The sequence below is a fragment of the Centruroides vittatus genome, unplaced genomic scaffold (genome assembly GCF_030686945.1).
Source record: "Centruroides vittatus isolate TY-2023 unplaced genomic scaffold, ASM3068694v2 contig_742, whole genome shotgun sequence".
Taxonomy (NCBI): domain Eukaryota; kingdom Metazoa; phylum Arthropoda; class Arachnida; order Scorpiones; family Buthidae; genus Centruroides; species Centruroides vittatus.
The window spans coordinates 689,096-712,347 of NW_027122478.1; the positions used below are offsets into that span (position 1 = coordinate 689,096).

General features: G+C 33.9%; 1 protein-coding gene across 1 annotated transcript in view; it reads left to right on the forward strand.

Moving 5' to 3' along the window:
- The window catches only part of LOC136981058 (uncharacterized), a 55,910-nt gene that overhangs the window by 8,719 nt on the left and 23,939 nt on the right, over nucleotides 1-23,252 (forward strand). The window contains exons 3-4 of the mRNA XM_067277336.1: nucleotides 9,412-9,431; nucleotides 22,823-22,856. Of these exons, the coding sequence (XP_067133437.1) occupies nucleotides 9,412-9,431; nucleotides 22,823-22,856 (54 nt within the window). The remainder of the gene's footprint in view (nucleotides 1-9,411; nucleotides 9,432-22,822; nucleotides 22,857-23,252) is intronic.

A 23,252-nucleotide genomic window follows, 5' to 3' on the forward strand; every position in this document is an offset into this window, starting at 1 on the left:
GAGAGAGAGAGCTCACAATTGTTAGGGGATTCATACCTCTCGGTTATCGATTACGATCGAGAATATTCTTCGGCTCGGCTGACGGTTCTTCGGGCGTCTTTCCTGGCAGTGCGGCAGGTGGGTGGCAAGATCGGCTTGTAGGCGGAGGCTCCGGCTTCTTGGAATGGCCTTCGTACAAGACTCTGGTAAACGGGTCATTCCCCTTCCTCGGACCTCAGCCCTCTTCTTAGATATCTTCCCCCTTTATATACTCTGGGTCCCTTCCGTAACGATCACCAATCGCGATGGAGGGTGGTGACTTGAGTTCCATGACTCAGGTGGGATCCGGAGAAGGAGGGAAGCGGGTTTGACGGCGGAAGACTGTACATCCTTCGAAGCTTGATCGTTATCGCGGATCTCGATCGTTATCTCCCGAGGGGATTTGAAATAATGAAAAATTAAAATCGGACCAGCTCAATTCGGTCCTCACAATTTAATTTATATATACTTGAAGAAATATATGGAGTTACTTGACATAGTAGCACCTCTGAATCAGTGACACCAAAAATACAGAAAATTTAAGGGCATTTCACACCTAAAGTAACAACTTTATTTTTAAATGCAAATTAGACAATAAAATATTTATAACATTTTTGTTTTTTTAAAAAAATTTTCAAAGGTCCTTCTGGTAGTACATCGTGCATAAAACAAAATTTTTTGAGATAATTAAGCATTGTTCAGCAAGAAGCAATGAATTGCTAATGATACTTTCACACAAAAAATTTCTTTCACTAATAGTATGAATATTTAATGTTTTTATTTCTCTAGGTTTCATCAAAGTAATGGCAATTTATATAACTTGAAGTTTTGTTAATTCAAAAATTTCTTAACTGTGTATGATTATTTTTAATTAATCAATGCTGCCATGGTAAGACGCACGCAAAATTGAAAAGTTCCAAAAACATTCTAAAGTTTTATATGCACAACAGTTATTCGAATCTTGACTGTATAACCTGAAGACCAAGTAAGCGGTCGAAAACGTTTGTTTCAATTAAATATATTACTGGATAATCAAAGGTTGCTGTGAGTTGATTATATTAAGTTACCAGTACAAGAGGGATTAATCTTTATGCAAGGTATTTTTAATTAATGAGAAAAATTAAAAATTATTTTGCTATTATTATATGTATTATAATGTTACATTATATCATTATAGTGTATAATACATTATATTATTATAGTGTATAAAATTAGAAGCAATTGCAAAATATTTTAATTTTTGTTTGGGTCATATGATATAGTAAGGTGGCAACTCTAATAGCAAAATGATGTGAAATGCCAGAATTTGATCACTAAAAGCAGTTAGGAGTGAACTTCTAATGATTTTACATAGCTGTGGATGACAGTTATGGATAATTCCATCAAAATGTTCTGAAATAAATTTTTGTAACTTTAAGCTATGAATAAATGATTGTGACTTTTTGAACAACTTATAAAAATGAAATTGTCTTTTTTTTTGTTTTGGCAAAGTTTTGTTTAAAAAAATTTAAATTGAAAAAGACAATACAGTGAAACCTATTTATCTAGACATTGGCAGGACTGAGTCAGTTATGTTGACATAATCATTCTTTGATCAAATCATTTTCAACACCTTACATTAGAACATCTGATATAATTTTTTTATGTTTCGGTTATTCTTTAATTATATTGGAGAAGGTTTACAAAAATTTATTTTGAAAAGAAGAAAACACTAGATATAATCAAAACATAATTTTAGATACATTTTAAGTTATTAAGGTTGGTTAAAATAGAAATAAAAAATGACAGAAAGCATCTTTTAAACTGAACTATTGTGTGGAAATAATATAGAATATTCAATGTATACAGAATGTCCTTTGACAAATGAAAAAATTCTTTGTATTTTTATTTTAATTTTTTAAATTGTTCCTTTCAGTTGCATCTCCAACAAAGTCAATATGGTCAAGATTTAAGTTCATCTCCACTTGTCAATAAGATGTATTTTCTAATAATGTCAATGTTTAAAGCTTTCTTTACAGTAGGAGGTGTAATAAGTTCTTTGTTTTCTTCATCACTGATTGAGTGGATGTTGATTACAATACCTAAGATTTTTTTTGTTGGTGCAAAGTACAGAACAAGATATTTCATTTTTAACAACAGCTTCTTTCTTGAACTCTTTCTGTTGCAATAACCGAGTAGAAATCAGGATCATTATTAGGATTATTATGATTTATTTAAGCATTTGCATGGCATCTAAGAGGTTCAAGTTGTAATGCTTGGAAGCTTCAAGAAAATGTAACTTTTCCTCATGAGCATTTTGTGATAATAAAATTTGAGATTATGAATAATTCTTTGATACATAGAATGAATTAAATAGATCAAATTGGAGAAGAAAAATCAGTTTGACTGCTTCCATGCCTTGGACATATCAACAATTGCACTGTCATTCATAATTAAGGCTTTCTTATGACTCAGAATTTGATGAACAGACTGGTGCAGCCAGTGGTGATATTCAGTGGGTTCGCACAGGTTCTGCTGAACCCGTTGTTAAAATTTTCAGTTTCCTGAACCTGAACAGTGACCACCTCTCCAGGTTTGACTCAATATATTTACAACTGATATCTCTGTCAGAAGAGATAACATTCTTTATATAATCTACAGTACAGCTCACTCTCATGGATCTGAACCAAATATTGTTCATTTTCCATTAAATGTTCCTACTAAAAATAAATAATTCATGAATTAATTTTTTAAAATGTGTGGAATTTGTTCTGTAGTCCTTGTTTGCTTTCTTTATGTACAACTCCCCTAATCCAGATGATTTGATACAACAATTAATTTGGATTAGCAAGATCAGTGGCGTGCCGTGACATTTGATGATAGGGAAGCTGTGTTTCCGTAAGATGCCGACTTCCAGGGGCAATCAGTTAATTGCACGTCAGTGATGGCCTAGGGCAGGGATGGCAAACCTTTTTGAGTCCGCTTGCCATATTGTAAGCATACTTAGCTTTAAAGATGTTAATGTGTGCCAACGTCTTAGACTTCGAATAATGGTATTTAAAGAAATTAAACGAATACACTTTAATTCGAATAAATGTAAAAAATCTGATTGAAAAAAGATGATCAGGTGATAAACAGAAAGGATGATTGAAAAACACAGAAATCATATGATACATTATGTGCCAGATGATTTCTCTTACGTGCCACAGGTTTGCCATCCCTGGCCTAGAGTCCATTCGTACGTGCGTGGTGGTGGAAGAGACGTATCTGACAAAAACCGACAAAAAAGAAACATAAAATAAACATATACTATGTACAAAATAGTTTGCTTAAGGACAATCAGCCATTCGGACATCCTGGGCGTCGATGTGGTTTTTCGATGGTCGATCGAAGGTGGCCCCGGGACAGTGGCGTTGACAAGTCTGTAGGGCACGGGGAGACTTCATCTGTTGGCGTCGGGGACACGGTCTAAGTCCGAAGTGGCACAGGTTACAGGTTGGCACAATAGATGAGAAATTGTTGTTTTGCGCGTCGACACACTGCGTTTTGGTTATTTGGAACGTTAACCGAGTGCCAGGTGTCCTCGATTGGTCAGAGATTATATCAATCTCTGTTCCTTCTTTCGTCTATTTTGATTGGTCGTTCTTCCTCAATCACGCTTCCCGAGTGGTTGGTCCCTGGTTACTAAACGTAACGAGACTCTTACCTGGAGTGGGAGAAAAGTCAAAATCGAAGACGAATTCGATCTTCCACCGATCATAGGACGACTTCCTTCCGCGGTTTATGGTTTCTGCCTGGCAGTTTGATATAAACCATTGGTTCTCAAACTTTTTCGATCCACCACCCCCTTTGTTCCATAAAGTTATACTCAACACCCCCTAACCCATCGGATACCCCCAACTTTTGCCTTTGGTTACCGTTCAGTACCCTATCTCCAGCACCCCCTAGATTTACTCACCGCCCACAGGGGGGCGGTATCACCCACTTTGAGAACCCCTGATATAAACAATGGGTGTCCGACTACAAATGACTTTTACCTGTTTTTAAACTAATAAATTTTTCTCTAAATTAACTGTTTTTTCGCGTCTTTCATGTCGGGTCAGTCCTGTCCGGTACACGACGTTTCCATAAAACTTTTAAACAAATACTGGAAATGACAAAAATAAACAATTTATGTATTTTAATTCTAAAATACAAATAATACATACATAATACAAATTGATACGATACAAACAATGATAGAAAAACTTGTTTTTTTAATTTTTTATAAACTAATTCCATTTGGCGATTTTTTTTTTGCAAAGTCGTTAATTACTTTATCATAAAAGTCGCTGGTCGACGCCATCAACGTATTTAAAAGCTCTTTTTCTATCGAAAGTAACGCTAGCGACGACAATTTTTCCTTCCACCGAGTGTTCCTGGCCAATGTATGAATTTGCTTCGTGGTCAAAAAACTGCGCTCAACAGACCCGCTGGTAGATGGTACTATAAAAATTAATGATATTAAATCATATAATTCTTTTAGTACGTCTTTGTTCGGATCGACATTAATTATAATATGTTTTATGTCTAAGAGTTACTTGTCAATATAGTCCGGACACGAATATAAATATTGTGATTTGCTACATAATTTAGATAAATCAAAAAATTTCCCATAAAATTTACTTAATTTAAAGAATTAAAACACGCTTGGAAGAATTGTTTTTCATAATATTAAAATTATTAACATCTAAAAGTGATAAAAAATTCTAAAGATTTTCTGTCAATATAATTGCAGTATAATTAAAAGAAAATTATAATCAAATATAACTTTGCAAGAAAACGTACATAAAAATAACATTAAATACTCTTTACTTTTTAAATCTTAAACAATTCACTTAGTCAGATAGCTTCCTACCCAGTGGCTAAGAAATAGAATCGTTGGAAGCATTACACGTGTGTAGCTTCCACCAGCTAAACCGGGTAAGATTGGTGCTCTGTAAAGCGCATGCGCCAATGCCCTCTGGCTGCTTTACACCATTGAGTTATTCTCGCCGCGGAAGCTGTCTCGTAAGCGCTTCCATTCTGCCACTGATATTCGAATATACAATAGCAATCTTATCGTTTTTTTCACATGTAGTATAGAAATTTGTAATAAGATACATAATGCGGTTATAATAAAATATTAATTTTAATTAATTCAAAGTACTATACGTTAAAATATAAAAATTTATATTTTAGAAAATACAAGGGAAGGTCATTGGAAGGTGGAAGCGGCGCTTCCACAGCTTCCAACGACGGCACGCCACTGAGCAAGAGTGTTATACAACAGATCAATTTTGTGAAAAGAGAATGTCTGGAATAGAAAATAAATATTATTATGTTTTATCCAAAAACTGTAAAATTATTTTAACTAACAATGTATATTTCTTGAATTTATCAAAATGTTTTTGTAGATGAATGTTTTGCTGGATTTTTGATTCTTACATTACATTGGGCCCTATCTTTTGGCTGTCTTGGGTGACTCAATTCTAGTGTTTTGCATTGCTTCAATTCTCTTCATGTTTTTATTTAAATTTATAATAATTCTTTAGATAAAGAATATATTGTGGCTCAATTAAGCCCAGTTGTTTATTTTTCTTTTCTTTATTTTTTTTCTATCATCTTCCTGTGGTAAAACTATACTTCCAGCCTTTGTTCCCCTAACACTCTGTAATCAGTTAACCTGTATGGTCTGTTCTGTTATAGAACAAAAGGGGTGACACCTTATTAGTCAAGGGGTTACTGGCAGAGAAAGGAGGGAGATCTGAACAAAGGTAATACATTCTTTTTCAAGAAGAGACGAGAGCAGGATGGACGATACGCAAGGATGAGTACAGGAAGAAGACGATTACTAAGGAACAGATCTGAGGTTTCATTTATTTATCTCTGGTCACCCCTTTGAACCTTTCATTTCCTATAATTCCTATATAATTATATGATTCTTTTTATCTTCCACTTAACTTTTGGGCCTGATATTAGTGTAATTTAGTTAAATTAAACATAAGTTAGAGTAAGCTCCTTTATTTGTTGGCAAATTGGGAACCCGTCAGTTGTATTGTTATGACCGGTCCCAGAGAAAATGTATATCATAGTTAGTAAGTGCGAATGATTGTATGTCCAGAATTTGGATTAATTTTGAGATCATTAAATTTAATCAACGCCGAGTGATTCTCTGGATTCAGTTATTTAATACTTGGTGACAATATGTTGATTAAATAGCTATAGAACTGTAAAACAGAAAATGTAGTTTAAAAGAACACTAATCAAATTAATTATAATAAACATTGTTAGAAACAGGCAGATGGTACTTAAATTAATTGAATGAATATTAGACATTAAGAATTGAACTTTAATGCCTTGCAGAGCCTATAATACCTCATTTTTTGAGATTGTTTTATTCTGTTTTTCTGTAAGAAGTTGAATAAAGCAAACATTTTTTTCTTGTTATTGAATTACCAATGTAGTGAGGCCAATGTAACTTTAATATTATATATTAATTAGTACAGTTAAAATTAAAACCTTGATTTAGTACACTTCAGATTTAACAAATAAAATTTCCAGTCCCTATATTATATTTGAAAATTAACACCCTGTTAATTTTAAAATGCTTTTTTAAATGTAATTAAAGTAACAGATTATTTTTTTTTTTTCAAATCCAAGAGTCACTGCTCTTAACTTCATGTCACAATGGGAGTATCTTGATATATTATCATTTAAAGATGAATAAATAGGAACATATTTTGTGTTTATATCTAATTTAAATTTTGTTTTCTTTTTAAGAACATTATTTATTTGTTTAGTTAAAAACAATTAAATTTTATTTTCCAAAAAATGTTTGTTTATTTTGATTAGATCATATATTTGTTTATTACAATGGTGAGTGCATAAACAATAATACATATAGAAACTTTGTATTACTGCATATGCAGTGAGAAATTAAGCTTCTCATACATATTTAATTTTAATTACACAAAGATATTAACATAAATAAAATCAGATAAACTAACTAATTTGTCAATTTTTTAACAAATGCATTCAGAAAATCTACTTTATTATATAATTGACTTTTGGCTTTAACAGACATTTCCTTGCCCAAATTAGTCCATTAAATTGAGGTTTTACTGTATTAGATACTAGATAGTCTTAATTTTTATATCCTAGCTATGTGCATTTCTAATAATAATTATGAAATTTTAATTTTATGGAAAATTTTATTATATATTATATTAGTCTTAGGAAAGTAATTTGAATTTAATATACAGGCTTATTTAAGCTATTAATTACTTCTGTTAAGACCCTAAGGTTAGACCGAGGTCTACTGGTCTACAAAAAAAAGAGAAAGAAGTCGGCTTACGAAAAAAACGTGTTTATTTGTAATTAACACCAACTGGTGAACAAAAAAAAAACTTATATACAAATTCCCTTCCAACCTCACGTGTCTAGATACAATTAGCATGCGTACCGACAATTTTCCCGCGTGGAGAAAAAAATAATTGTTCAAGATGATACCTTGGACTGTCCTACGTCTGTACTGGTTCACTTTAGTTCATTAATCTTTCATACGGTTCCGATGGAGTTCGATTGTTGAAACACTCCTCCTTTGTTCTCCGGGGCTCCCCGATCCTCACTCATGTGCTCATCACTGGTCCCACTCAAACGGACGACGTTCGGCCTCCAAAGATCCGGAAAAAAAAAGGTGCCCTTACACGCCTGGACCCTCTATATATACCGTTCGCTGCTGCCGTCTCCCACGTGATCCTTCGGCAACCAATCCAAGGGCCCCTTTTGCACGCGTCCCCCAAAGGTGGAACGAAAAGGGAACACGTGTCGTCTAAGAATGACGAAACAAAGAAAAAGAAAACCCGTTACAAAAAAAACGCGATAAAAATAATACCCGATACAACAATAACGCGATAATAACCCGATACAGTAATAACGCGATAATAACCCGATACAGAAACGCGATGTTATGTCTAATGATATACAATATATAAAAATACAAAAAAAACGAACAAATAGTGGCGGAGCACTACACTTCTTAGCTATTAATTAAGCTATTAATTAATAGCTTAAATAAGCCTGTGTATATAGAGGTGTATATATATATATACACACACAGCCTGTGTATATAGAGGTATGTGTATATAAGGTAGCCTCAAAAAGTTTGCAGAAAAGTTGTTTATTTTCTTAGTGAATGGAACTACACACATTTAGATGACATTACCCTCAAAGTATTGGCTGAAAGTATTGGCCTTCTGCAGTAACACATTTCATACAGCGGTTGTACAATGATTGGAACATGTTCTGGAACTCCTCATTTGCAACCGTATGCATAGCACTTTTTGCAGTGGCAATCACCTCGTTGGAACTGTTGAATTTTCTGCCTTTCATGAGTGTTTTTATCTTAGGAAAGAGGTGAAAATCACAGGGGGCAAAGTCTGGTGATTAGGGAGGATGAGGGAGGCATTTAACAGTGTGTTTACACATGTACTGTTGCACATGGATTAACCAATGAGCTGGCACATTGTCATGAAGCAAAAACCAATTTCCCGAAGCCCACAGATTGGGTTGTTTTTGTCTAATTGCCTCATGCCATTGCTGTAGGATATCCCAGTACTGTTCCTTATTGACTGTTGTTGCCTCTAGAATGAACTTGTAATGCACGATTCTGCGGCTGTCAAAAAACACTTCCAACATCACTTTTCCCTTCGATTGATCCAACTTGAACTGCTTCTGCCTAGGAGACACTGACACATTTCCAATCTGATGACGGGCATTTTGTCTAGGGGTCATACAGGAAATACCATGTTTCATCACAAGTGATTATCCTGTCTCACAAAAGGCAGAAAATTCAACAGTTCCAATGAGGTGATTGCTGCTATGAAAAGTGCTGTGTGCATGGTCGCAAATGAGGGGTTCCAGAACATGTTGCAATCATTGTAAAAATGCTGTATGAAATGTGTTACTGCAGAAGGCTAATACTTTGAGGGTAATGTCATCTAAATGTGTGTAATTCCATTCACTAAGAAAATAAATGACTTTCCCATAAACTTTTTGAAGCTACCTTGTATACATATATACTGTTATGTTATATATATTGTAATATATATACATGCTGTATATATAACCATATAATGATACTAAACTGTATTATTAAAATTTTATTATATAAATGTTAATTTTGTTTTTTATTTAATGAATCATCCAACACCTAATGCTGAGAACTGTTTATTTAACAGACGTTAACATTTTCAACCCAATATGATGGGCCATCTTATTGGGTTGAAAATGTTAACATCTGTTAAATAAACAGTTCTCAGCATTAAGTGTTGGATGATTCATTAAGTATTTGAAAGAGCTGAATTTGATATTTGGTTTGTTTTTTATTTTCAGACAGAGACTCAACCAAAAAGGTAAGTTTACAAACACTTAACTTTTTTAATTTAAAAGTTTTTTTATCAAATTTTGTTTTATTAATATAGTTTAAATCTTTTATGAAATTTTATATGTAAATAATACGTAATCTGTTGAAAAAGTTCCAGAACATTTCAAATAGCATGCCAATGCGATCTAGCAACAATGTATGGTCGGGCATGTTGGTAGCAGTGATCTTCCTTCATAACCTGTTGGTCATCATTTTATTCTGCTGCAATTAGTTTTAGTACTATGGATTTTTGTTTATTTGCATGTAGAGGGTGTCTGCTGATTGCAAGATGATGGACATGCAAGAGCAGCGGATCAACATCAAATTTTGTTGCAAACTTGAGAAAATGTTTATGGAGATCTATGAAATCTTGAAGCAGGTTTATGGCAATAATTGTCTTAGTTGTACTGTACATGGTGTTAGGAGTGGTTCAGGAAATTTAAGGATGGTTGACAGTTTACAGATGATGATCCATGGGAGGGGCAACCATCGATATTATCTGACAATGCTCACAATGCACAAATTTTTGAAGTTGTGTTCTAATTGTCACTTGACAGTTTGGGAAAATTTCTATTGATTCCTATTTGTTGTGGCATGATCTTGATAGGATCATGCCATAACATTCTCAAGGAAAAATTGCAGATGAATTGTATTAGTGCAAAGTTTGTGTCACAACTGATGAGACACTTGAGTTGCCATCTGTCAGATCTTTTGGATCATCCCATTGAGGATGAAACCTTCATGAAAAGAATCATTATCAGCAATGAAACTTGCATATATGGACACAATGTAAAATGAAAAGACAGTTGTTATAGCGAGTTGGGAAAATGTTGCCATGGCCAAAGAAAGTGTGATAGGTCAGGTTAAAGGTGAAAGTCATGCTAACATTTTTTGTTGTATGAAGTCATTGTGCATCTTGCATTCTTACCAGATGGACAAGTGGTGAATCAGAGCTAGTATCTGGAAGTGCTAAGGCATCTAAGAGAAAGAAAAGGCCTGAACTCTGGAAAAAGCATACGGATTTTGCATCATGACAATGTGCCAATGCATTCATCTCTGTTGATTTATGACTTCTTGGCTAAAACAGGAACACCTGTGCTTCCCCACTCATCTACTCAACTGACCTTAGTTCTGCAGACTTTTTCCTATTCCTTATGCTGAAATCAACTTTGAAAGGATGTTGATTTCAGATGCTTGAAGACATCAAGAAAATGAGCCCCTATGAATGAACTTTGAAAAATGCTTACCAGATGTGCTTCCAGAAATGGAAGCACCACTGGAAGCAGTGTATTGATAAAGGAGGAGAGTACTTTGAAGGAGACAATGACAACTAGGTTGTAGATATGTCCAAAAAATAAAGAAAATTAAGTTCTGAAACTTTTTGAACAGACCATCTATATCATATACAGCACATACACTTATATACTGCGTTTTCTCATAATTTATACTGGTACTTCACCTATCAAAATATTTTTAAAAAATTATTTTTTCATATTGAATGTTTATAGATGATAGAATTTAATTCATGTTTTATTTTTTCATGAATAAATTTTTCACATATTGTTCTTTAAATTAACAAAATTATTTGGCTAAACCAGTCCTGAACAACCTGCTCCTGCAAAGTCCTAATTCTATTTACTTGGTTTTTGTTCTTGTTCCATTATGTACCCTTAACTAAGCTGATATTTGTAACAAAGAACATTTAAATTATATCAGTGAAAAGAATAAACTGTATATTACTAGTCAGCATATTATTAGCATATATTATATTATTTCAGTACCTAGTTTACTGGAGGTTATGAAGTGTGTTGATACTCAGCAGGCTAAAAGCCTGCAACTCTAAGATAAACTGCATGTAGCCTGCTGGAAGTCTATGAAGTTAACTTGCAGGACTGCATTGAGAAAAGGTTGCTTATTACTGTGCTAAACAATGATTTAAACACAATAATTTAATTTAAAGCATAGAATTAATATTTATTTAAGTTATTATAATAATAAATAAATAATAATAATTATTATTATAATTATATTAAATAACAGTCTTCTAATCAAAAATACTGGAGTGAGAAATGAACTGTCACAAACAAAACCTTTTTTACTTTTTTAGTTCAATACTGGTAAAAAAGGTTTGTGACAATTTATAATTATATTACAAGTTGTTATAATGTTGTAATTAATTAACTTATAAATAAGTTATATTATCTAATTAATTTAATTAATTTTATAGATATGTTTAGAAATTTACTGTTTATCTCCAGTTGTATATTCTACATAATATTGAAATATTATGTTCATTTTTACAGAAACTAAATTTTTATAAAAGTATTACTGATTAACTTATTAAATAATTTGCATTATATATATATATATATTATCAAATTATATTATTTAATTCCCAACTTAATAACAGTTTATCATTTTGAAATTTTAAAACTTTTATTGATTTTAATATGTTTGTTATATAAAAATTTCTTTTGGATTTTCCTTGAAAATGCTATTTGTCAGATGCTGTGCATTTAAAATTTGTTTTAGAACACTATGATGATATTTATAAAGAATTCAATTATAATAGATCTCTTTTTTTTCATCCACATGTGGTACAAAACAGTTTATTATTATTACTTTTTAAATTTTACCATTTTACCTGTTGTTTACTATGTGTGGCTCAAACTAAAAATAGATATATTTCCATTATTTGTAACAAAAATTATTTAAGCAAAGCATGCAATACCGTAACATTGTAAATACCATTTTTCTCTAAATACATTTTATTGATGAATTGAATTCCAAATGCGATGTTTTCTGCTGCAAAAAAATTTTGTGGTGATATTGGCACTAAGTGGCTATATTTTGAAGTTGAATTTATGTGAAGCCATAATGTTTAAAATGCAAAAGTGCAAGTCACGTGACTTTTGGCACTTAAAACATTACAGCTTATATTTACATCATTTTGATATTTCAGAGAATTTGTAACTTAGTGAGTTTTTTACTATTTTATTGTAAAATTGAAATGAATACATTCACTAGAAAGTGTTTTTTTTACCTCTCCTGGAAAGTTTGTGTTTTGGCATTTACAATAATATGGCATTGCACGCTTCAAGTATATTTGTATGCAAAATTTTTTAAGCTATGTTTTAAGCTATAATATTTTAATAATGTTAGGTGATTTGGTCCTCATCTTTCAGCTAACCATTATGACAGAAAAATTAGATTTGGTTGTTGATTATGTTATCATTTATGTATTGTTTTATTTTTAATTAATATACAAACTTACGCGATAGGTGGGACTGAGCGATAACCGCATAAGTCGAATTCGCATAAGTCGGGCTATAATTTCGCATATAAATACATTCAAATTAATTTTAATTGGGGCTAGAGACTAAAGAAAACAATAATTTAGAAAAAAATGTTTAATAAAATCTTAGATAATACATACAGTATGTATAACAAATTATATTATTAAAATGTAAACCGAAGTTATTTTGATGTAGAAGGCTTCGTAAAATCTAACAAATTCGTCTGACAGCTCAAAGATTTTTTTCTCCTGCAAAATTTCCTCGTAGCATGCTAATAATTTTTTTATTTCTCGTTTTGTAGAAGAAATGCGCTCTTCGTTGGAGTCTATATTTTCTAAAATTTGTAACCCCTTTTCAATTGAACTGAGACCTTCTGTCAAGTTTTCACAGCTTCGAGAATTTTTTCTTTATCTTTATAATTGTTCTGACCGTCGATTCCGGTAGATCAAACTTCTTTGCCAATTCACAAATTTTCATTTTTGTATCGAAGTCTTTAATAATGTTAACTTTACATTCCAAAGATAAAGTTTTTCTTTTCTTGTTTGATGCAGAAGAATCAGTTCTACTTTGTTTGGAAGACATAGTAGAGTCTCTCAAGTGTCCATAGATATAACAAACACAGAAATAAATAACACAAAATAAATTGTAGCTATGCGTTGATTCCGCGTGACATGTCCGAACATGTAAGCTGAACAATTGTGTGTGGAGTGAGTAATCAAGAGTTGCGTGGTGCTCAAACAAAAGACGAATTGACGAGATTTGAAAATCGCGTAAGTTGGGGTAGCGTAAGTCGAGGTATTACTGTGTGTATATATATTTTTTAAATGGGTACCTAGTTAGTACAATTGTTTTTCTATACTAAAAAATAATGATAAATTTTATTTTTTTTAAAAATCAATATAAATGCATCTGTTACACTTCAAGTATACTTTTGTACATAATTTGTATCATCAAAAAAAGTGCTTGTGCTTCAGATATGCTAAACAATAATAGATGTATGTTATTTATGGCTATATACCAAAGACAAACTCCTAATATAAAAATGCAGCCAAGTTAAGCAACAATGAATTTTACTGTGGTGGTGATCCACTAGTGGAGCATGGGGGCTGATATGAAAGAAACAAATTGCCATCTGTGATACACAACATTGCAAACATGTTAATACAATGAAAGATCTTTAATTTAATAGTCTCAATATATTTTCCATAAATGTTCTCTACATACTAGTAATAGTGATAAATATTCATATACCATTTTCTGTAAGTAGTAGTAAATATTTGCCATTCTGTAAGATTCATAGGTTAATTACAAATCTACTAGAAGTATATCCAAGTACAATTATACTGATGTATAAAATTTTTTTGAAAGAACTGTTCTATAATAAAAATATATTGAAAATATATACATATATATATTTTTTCAATAGTAATGCAAATTAACTTACATCCACTTTTGGTATAAAATTAAAGAAGGAAGTTTATTAAAACTAAAATTAAGTAATTTAGGTGTAATTAAATAACATTTATGTAAAAAACTTAAGACCATTTATTTTAGAGAATGTTAAGTATCAATTATTTAGTTCATTCAGCATACATCAGTGAACAATTAGTCTTATAGCATAGAAACAGTTACAACATATTATAATATTAAAATGTGGTGTCACATGATCTTAATCACAGTCAGATATTTAAACAAAAGTTAGTTTTTAGAATTTTTGATTTTTGGATTGAAAGGGACTGTAACGTAACAGCATGAGTGAGAAAATGGTCACATATCTTGATGAGTGCATTTGGGATGAAGGATGACTCATTATTTTTAGAAAGACCATTTATTGAGAAAGAGACATTTTTACAGAATCTGATCATTTGAATAGTACAATTATGCACAAAAGTTCTTGGATACTTTTCCTGATCCTAGTGAAGTTCAAAAGGAGAGAGTACCAGTCATTTTTCTGAAGGAGAGAAAGCTTGAGGTATCAGAAGCAACAAATACTGAAGTATGGGGAGGGACTTGAAGACAGGCTGCCAAAAAATATACACATGTCTCTGATGAAGTTTGATGGCAAATGGAGAATACAGTGGACTGGACAGGAAAACTGAACAAAAGGGTTGTTTGCTTCCTGTAATTATGCAAAATGTTTTTGGGTTATAGGTTTTTATACATTGGGTCTTTTAAATACTTTTCAAATAGTTTCAAATACTTCTTTCATGACACTATTAGTTCAACTGTTTCTAGGTGGAATTAGAGACTGTAGTGAGTAGGTTACCGGTGAGGAATTTTAAGGGCCGTACAAGAATTGACACGGGAGTACTAGGAAGGAATTTACTAAAGTTTACAAATATATACAAAAGAAAACTTATAAAATTCAAAAACGCTAGTATATTAATTACAAATAACAAAAAAAAACACTTATTCTAACCGGATATATACAATCTGTAACACTGGTGAGTACATGCTGGACTGGCTTAAATACGTTGAATATCACTTGTATTGAACGAAAACCTTACAACAGATCGGCTTAATATACACACTAATATATTGGCCTCCTTATTGTAGTTCTTACAGTCCCCTTGGTTACGTTATCAGTTGGCTCGCTTTGTGGATGCACACGGATTATCTTTCTACTTCAGTCTAGCCACTATCCGTCTTTCCCCGCTTACCTTCTATGTCCCAGGAAGCAAACAAAAGTCCACCTACACGTTAGACCCACCCTTTTATACTCCTTCGCCATCCGGGGCTTTTGGTCAGTCACGTGAGGTTGCCACAAACGGGGGTACGCGACAACGGAAAATTTTTACAAAAATGACGTGACAATATATTTTACAAAAAAAATATAACGCGACAATGTACGGCTCCCAAGCCGGATCGGTCCCGATACGCGGAAAAAAAAAAAATAAAAAAATAAAAAAAAAGTACATAAAAAAAATAGTGGCAGAGCACTACATACCTCCCCTTATAAAATTAATACCCAGAATGTAATTTCTGGTAATCAACTCTCCTTCCACGTAAGTTGTAATGGTTCTTAACAGGGGTCACGTCACCTCCTCCCTCCTCTATGGGGCCTCTGGAAACCTCCTTTCTTACGTGCCTATCGATCATGCGCATGTCCCAACCATCATCTTCCTCTTCCGGGTCACCTTCAATTAACTTTCTAGCCCTTGGCTTCTTCCTCTTTTTCCTTCTAGGTTCCTCCCAACCATAGCAAGGTTTTAACCTGTCAACGTGAACAGTGTCACTGTCCTTCCTATTGCATCCTTCGATCCTGTAAGTGGTAGGATTCAACCTTTTAATTATGCGAAAGGGGCCCATATAATTTGGAGCAAATTTATTTTTCTTCACTCCCTTATGTCGCAACCACACCTTATCCCTTTCCTTAAAATTGTCTAATTTTCTTCCTTTATTTACATAATCACGATTTTTCCTTTGCCTGATCCTAGCTTGGTTTTCCGCCGACTCTCTAATTGCCTTCAATTTGGTGAGGATGAATGACTTCCGCTCGTCAATATTCCCCTGATGCGGAGTGTCATTACTACTAGGTGTACGTGGGTCAGTTCCAAACAGGAGAAAGGCAGGTGAGTCATTTACTGCGGAGTGGTACGAGTTGTTGTAAGAGAAACAAGCCACAGGTATTAAGTCATCCCACTCAACATTACTATCGTAGTAGGCTTTCGAGATAGTCTCTATTATAGACTTGTTAGCGCGTTCGCAAACACCATTTGCACATGGACGATACGCTGTCATTATGTTTCTATGTATTCCCAGCCACCTGCAACAGTCGGCAAACAGAGAGGATACAAAGTTGGTTCCCCGGTCCGATAACATGACCTCCGGCACCCCGTATCTACAAACGATCTCATCGAACACCACATTACTGACAGACCATGCGGTTTGATCCTTTAATGGGTGAGCCTCAATGAAACGGGTGCAAATATCAACAACCATGAGGATGAACTGATTACCTCTCTTAGAAGGGTTAATGGGGCCAATTATATCTACAGCTATTTTTTGGAACGGCACCTTAGACTCCTCATTAACCTGAATAGGAGCCTTCCCCCTATGAATGTTGTACCTCTGGCAAACCCCACAATTCTTTACCACCTCCTCAACTACACGCCTTACATCCCGTACAAAATACGTTCTCTCTACTCCTCTTAAAGTTTTAGCCACCCCCCAGTGCCCAGACAAAGCATCCTCATGAATCGCTTGCACTAATTCTCTTGCTATGGACTCCCCTACACACAACCTATTAATCTGGTCATTATGGGCCTTCCAGTAGAAGGTTTTGTATAAGTAACCGCTGACTATTGTGTACCCACTAAAGTTTCCCATAGATTCCCTCCCTGAATCAGGTCTCTTTTTATGGGTCCGAAAACAGTGTCCTTATCCTGCGAGTCTACTAAGTCCTCCCTACTAGGTATCCCCTTTTTGGAAGACCCAATTTTAAAGTGATTAACCCCCACCTCACTTCTAGAAATGTAATCAGCCACCTTGTTATCGGTTCCCTTAATGTGTTTCACCTCGACATCATAATCGGCCAGCTCCATGACCCACCTAGTCAGGCGCCGGCTGCCATTCTGTATATTACTCATAAAGATTAAGGGCTTGTGGTCGGAAAATATCACGGTCTTCTTACCTAGGATAAGGTGTTTAAAATGCCTTAATGCGAGCAGGATGGCTAGACATTCCTTCTCAATCGTGGAATAATTCCGCTCGGCACCTTGAAACTTTTTGCTAAAAAAAACCGATTGGGACTAGACCATCATCTTCCTCTTGCTCCAACACAGCAGCTGCAGCCTGGTCAGAAGCATCAGCGTGCAGATAAAAATCTTTACAAAAGTCAGGGTGCGCTAATACTGGTGGCTTCGATATGGCCGATTTTAACTTCATAAAACTTGTTTGGCAATGGTTATTCCAATGGAATCTCCTTCCCTTTTTTGTCAGTTCAGTAAGGGGAGACGCTATCTCAGAAAATTCGGGAATGAAATTTCTAAAAAACCCCACCATCCCCAAAAAGCTCCTAACTTCCTTAACATTCCGAGGAGACTTGATACCCTCTATTGCACAAATGTTACTAGGGTCGGGAGTTATTCCTCTACTATTAATGATATGGCCTAAGTACTTCAGTTCGGGGGCTAGGATTTGGCACTTACTAGGGTTTAGTTTCAGCCCTTCATCTCCCAAAATTTTTATGACCTGCTCCAAAAGATGCAGATGCTCGTCCAGGGTTTTCGAAAACAAGACAATATCGTCTTGAAAGACGTAGCAGCTATTACCTATGTAACGAGCTAGAATTTTAGTCATGATGTACTGAAAGAACCGCCCACTGTTCTTACCCCCTTGGGGCATCCTACGCAATTGGAACTTTCCCCAAGGAGTAGTAAAGGCGAAAATATGCCTTACCGACGGGTCTAAAGGGACTTGAAAATACCCAGCCTTTAAATCCAAAACTGAAAAAAACCTATTCCCTTCAAGCTGGGCCAAAATGTCATCGATATGCGCCATAGGAAAGCTCTGGGACTCGGTGATTTCATTAATTTTCCTTAAGTCTAAAGTTAGCCGAATCTCCCCTGATTCTTTCGGGACAACGTGTAAAGGAGAGTTCCAAGCCGACGAACTCTCCTCACATATTCCCGCTTCAATGAGCTCACCCAACTTCTTCTTTAAAGCCGGTAGGTAGCTATACGGTATGCGGTATTGTTTTGTGTTAAGAGGCTGGTCCGACGTCAGTCTTACACAATGTATGTAATTCCTCATCCCAAAGATGTCTAAGATAGACTTCGCTATAACTTCCGAATGTCTATCAAGGATGGTGAATACCTTTTCTCTAATTTCTTTGTTTAAGTGGTCAACTTTCCAAATGGTGTCCGTAGTTGTGATACTCTCATTAATGCTAATGTTAAAATCTTTGTTTCTCCCCCCTTTTTTAAATTCGACGATAGGTTTCACTAAGGTCAGAACATGGGGGTTTTGACTGATGATGTCCATCCCTATTATTAGGTCATACGAGCCACTGATGTTTGCGGGAATTTTTACACTAGGAACCTCAATTTGTTCCTTCTGAGGGTCCAACTTTACACTAACAGATTCTTTACTACGTATAATAGCACCCGACATGCCACTTATCAGTGATTCACGCTCCACGATGCAATTTTGTTGGTTCGATTTGATCCACTCCACCAATTCCCTTTTTAACACAGTCCTCTCTGCCCCTGTATCAATCAGACCTTCTAATTTTCGCCCCATAATTTCCACAATAATAATTGGCAACCCCCGCCTTGTAAGGTTAAGACTTCCGGTCAGTGTTAGCATAACATAACGGTCGCTGGCCTGACCCTTCTCACGACCGTTACCTAGTTTAAATTTCTCTTATCACAATATCTTGCCAAATGACCCTCAGCCCCACACGAATAGCACTTTCTTCTCTCCATCCTACTCCCCTTCTCCCTTCTACACTCATTAACTATTTCACACATGGATTTCACTGACTCACTCAATTTCTTAATTTGGAGTTCCAGTTCATCCATCCTCGGGTCTTTCCTAGGTTGGTAACCCTCCTGATCGACATTTATAAAAACTTCACTAACCTGGGCCTTTCTCCCACAGGCTGCTTCTATTTCCTCTTCCTTCTCGGATAATTCAATAGCTTCGTCCAACGTTTTCGGGCAATTTTGCATCACCGATCTCCTAATCTCAGGCACTAACCCCCTTACGAATGACTCCTTCACGGAATTGTCTTTCAGCATTCTCAAATTCGGATTCCGAGTTACTGCCTTTGAGAACAACGATTTTACTCGGATCCCATATTCACAGACACGCTCCCCATGTTTCTGAGCTACCTTTAGTATGAGGTTAAAGAAGTCTTGCTCGCACTCCTTCCGGCTAAAACACTTCACCAGAGCTTCTTTTAGATCCGCATAACTATCAACCCCTTGTTCTCTGAGGTAAAAAAAAACAGACAATGGCTCACCTTTAAGTCTCGCCTGTACTACAGTCACTCTCACCGATTCTTCCCAGTTAGCCAGGTTCGATACGTTTTCCACGGTCTTGAAAAATCTGCTTACATCTAATACGTCACCAGGGGTATTCGAGAAACATGGGATCATCCCCATGAATCCCGTTACAATTGGCACACTTGTGGTTTCTACCCCTCCATTTTGTATGGAGCCACTTATCACTTGCTCCTCCATTATAAAAGGATAACACTTAACTAAACCAACAACTGTAACCACTTCCTTCAGAGTTAACACAAACCAAAACTATATTCTTAGACCCTTTACACAAATATTCCTCCCCCTGGATTGGAAAACCCAATCCTGTCGCGGACGCCAATGTAGTGAGTAGGTTACCGGTGAGGAACGGTCTCACAATGGGTGAGGAATTTTAAGGGGTGTACAAGAATTGACACGTGAGTACTAGGAAGGAATTTACTAAAGTTTACAAATATATACAAAAGAAAACTTATAAAATTCAAAAACGCTAGTATATTAATTACAAATAACAAAAAAAAAACGCTTATTCTAACCGGATATATACAATCTGTAACACTGGTGAGTACATGCTGGACTGGCTTAAATACGTTGAATATCACTTGTATTGAACGAAAACCTTACAACAGATCGGCTTAATATACACACTAATATATTGGCCTCCTTATTGTAGTTCTTACAGTCCCCTTGGTTACGTTATCAGTTGGCTCGCTTTGTGGATGCACACGGATTATCTTTCTACTTCAGTCTAGCCACTATCCGTCTTTCCCCGCTTACCTTCTATGTCCCAGGAAGCAAACAAAAGTCCACCTACACGTTAGACCCACCCTTTTATACTCCTTCGCCATCCGGGGCTTTTGGTCAGTCACGTGAGGTTGCCACAAACGGGGGTACGCGACAACGGAAAATTTTTACAAAAATGACGTGACAATATATTTTACAAAAAAAATATAACGCGACAATGTACGGCTCTCAAGCCGGATCGGTCCCGATACGCGGAAAAAAAAAAAATAAAAAAATAAAAAAAAAGTACATAAAAAAAATAGTGGCAGAGCACTACAAGACCTTCTCAGACTGTGGGAAAAGGCTGATGTTGACAATTAATTCAATGCTAAATTTGATCTGAATTGGAGTACAGTAGAGAGTCGTTAATCTGAACCCCTGTTATCCGAATCACCAGTTATCCGAACGATTTTCAGTCAGACTGTGTCATGCTGAATCGAACGTTTTTGATACTAGATTTACTTCTAAAGTATAATTTTCATGTTTTTATATTTTTCAATATATTTATTTTGTTTGTACAAAATAAAGAAATAATCTTTAACGATACAATAGCCTCAATTATTATTATAAAAATTTTTGTTAGGTTTAAAATCGACGAAAATTCAACATGAAGCGACACGCAACGGAGAAAAATTTGAACATCGGACAGGTTAATATATTTTTTCGTACATAATCGGTTATCCGAACAAATCACTAATCTGAACAACCCAGTCCCCAATTGATTTGGATTAACGACTCTCTACTGTAGTTTGTTGATCTTAGTAGAATCCTTATTGTTTTAAGTTAGATGATTTCTACTTCTCATTGACTGTTATTTGTTAAATTCAAATTCTTATACATTCTCTGTAGAGACTGTCACAGGAACAAACAATGTTCCTGTTATCATGATAGGTTATGAACAATTCAATTAAAAAATTACTTTATAAAATTAAAGGAGTGTTAAGGCTTGTCTGGACACTGAAGGACCTCACAGAAATGAGAACAGTACTAATAATTACGGTGTCTAATATAAAATAGTTTTATTAGCAATTTCTATGACACTGAAACAAATTTTATATTCAAATTACTTACCACTTTATTTTATTTCCTTGACATATTGATTTTGACAGTAATTATATATAATGTAATTTTATAATTTTAATAATGAAACTTTTAAATTTCCATTAAATATTAGAATATACTGTATTATTTTGAAAAATTTTTTTTTCGATCAAATTTTAGTATACCTATTATGTGAATAAAATTTATATGAAACATTTTCTTAATATTTGAAGTGCATTCTTCAGCAACTATTCAGATTATATTCACAAAGAACACATTTAGTGTTGCTTTATTAGAATATAACACAAAAATATAAATAAATTGAATTAGAATAAAAACATTTTGAATCCATTCTTGCCAATTTTTCAGTCATTCTTAAGGAAATTTTTGAAAACACCTGAAAATATTTTGCATATAAAATCACTCATTTATATTAAATTCCAGTAAAGCCAATATTGTGATGCATCTTAGCTTATTTTTTCAAGATTATTCAATCATTTATTGCAATAAAAACAGAGAAAATTGATTTTTAAAAATTGTTTAACTTACAGTCAAACCTGTTTTTATGCGGTCTTTTTTTTTGTGCGGTATAGTTGGCGACTAGTCTCGTGGGATTTGTCATGTCTCACGTTGACTTATTATAGCTAAATAAACTTATTACAGCATAAATGAACTTATTATAGTGATATTATTGCATGAATATGTGAAAAATGAAATAATTTATTTTTTAAGTCAACAAAACACCACCTGGACAAAAATATGTAAAACAGACGATAGACGAGACGATGCAGTCAAGTGCTGACATCTGTTGTCAATAAATTCTATTTCGTACGGTTTTGAGTTATTTTCTATGTGAGACTTTTTCTATGCAGTCCCTATTGGCCGCATAAAAAAAATATATTTTTTTTAATTGTGTTGCGAAAACTATTTTTTATAGCCACTCGTGAAGTTCCGTGCGAATTTTTTTTTTTTTTTATGTGGTCCCTATCCACCGCATAAAAACAGGTTTGACTGTATATGTTGCTATAGTAATGTATAATTAAATTATAAATGAATTGTATTAGTAATTACTACTGTATAATAAATAGTCTTTTAACTTGTAGACTTGTAAGTTGACCTATTTAAATAATCTTCAATATTTTTGTTTAATATTTGTAACTTCAATAATTGGACTTTAATTTCTGTTTGTCTGATAACTACCTCAAATAAAGTATTTTTAAACATGTAAATATTTAAAATATTTTAGATAAAATAATTTAATAATATTTTATTAGTATTTCATGCTGGCTTGGTTTAAAAAAGACAATGGTAAGATTTTATTAATTATATACATATATATATAAGATTTGACTTTTAAAATCTAATAAGTTTGTGCAAATTAATTGGAGAGAAATCTTAAATTCAAGTTAAATCATATTTTAAATAGATATTTTCTATTAAAGTGTAAATGAGTATAGCTTAGGCTTTGTTTTTATGATTTAGTATTGAAGAAACAGATGAAGAATATTGTAAATTGATTGTTATGAAACTAAACTTTAAAATAATTTTTTATTAGTTGTATAATTCATTTTTTAAAATTCTACTTTAATTTTTAACTACTTTAATTAAAACTTATTTGATTATCATTTAAAACGTTGTTTGTTTGAGAATTTGTAAATATAAAGAATATTACAATGTGCATTTTTTGTTGTTGTATTTTAGTAT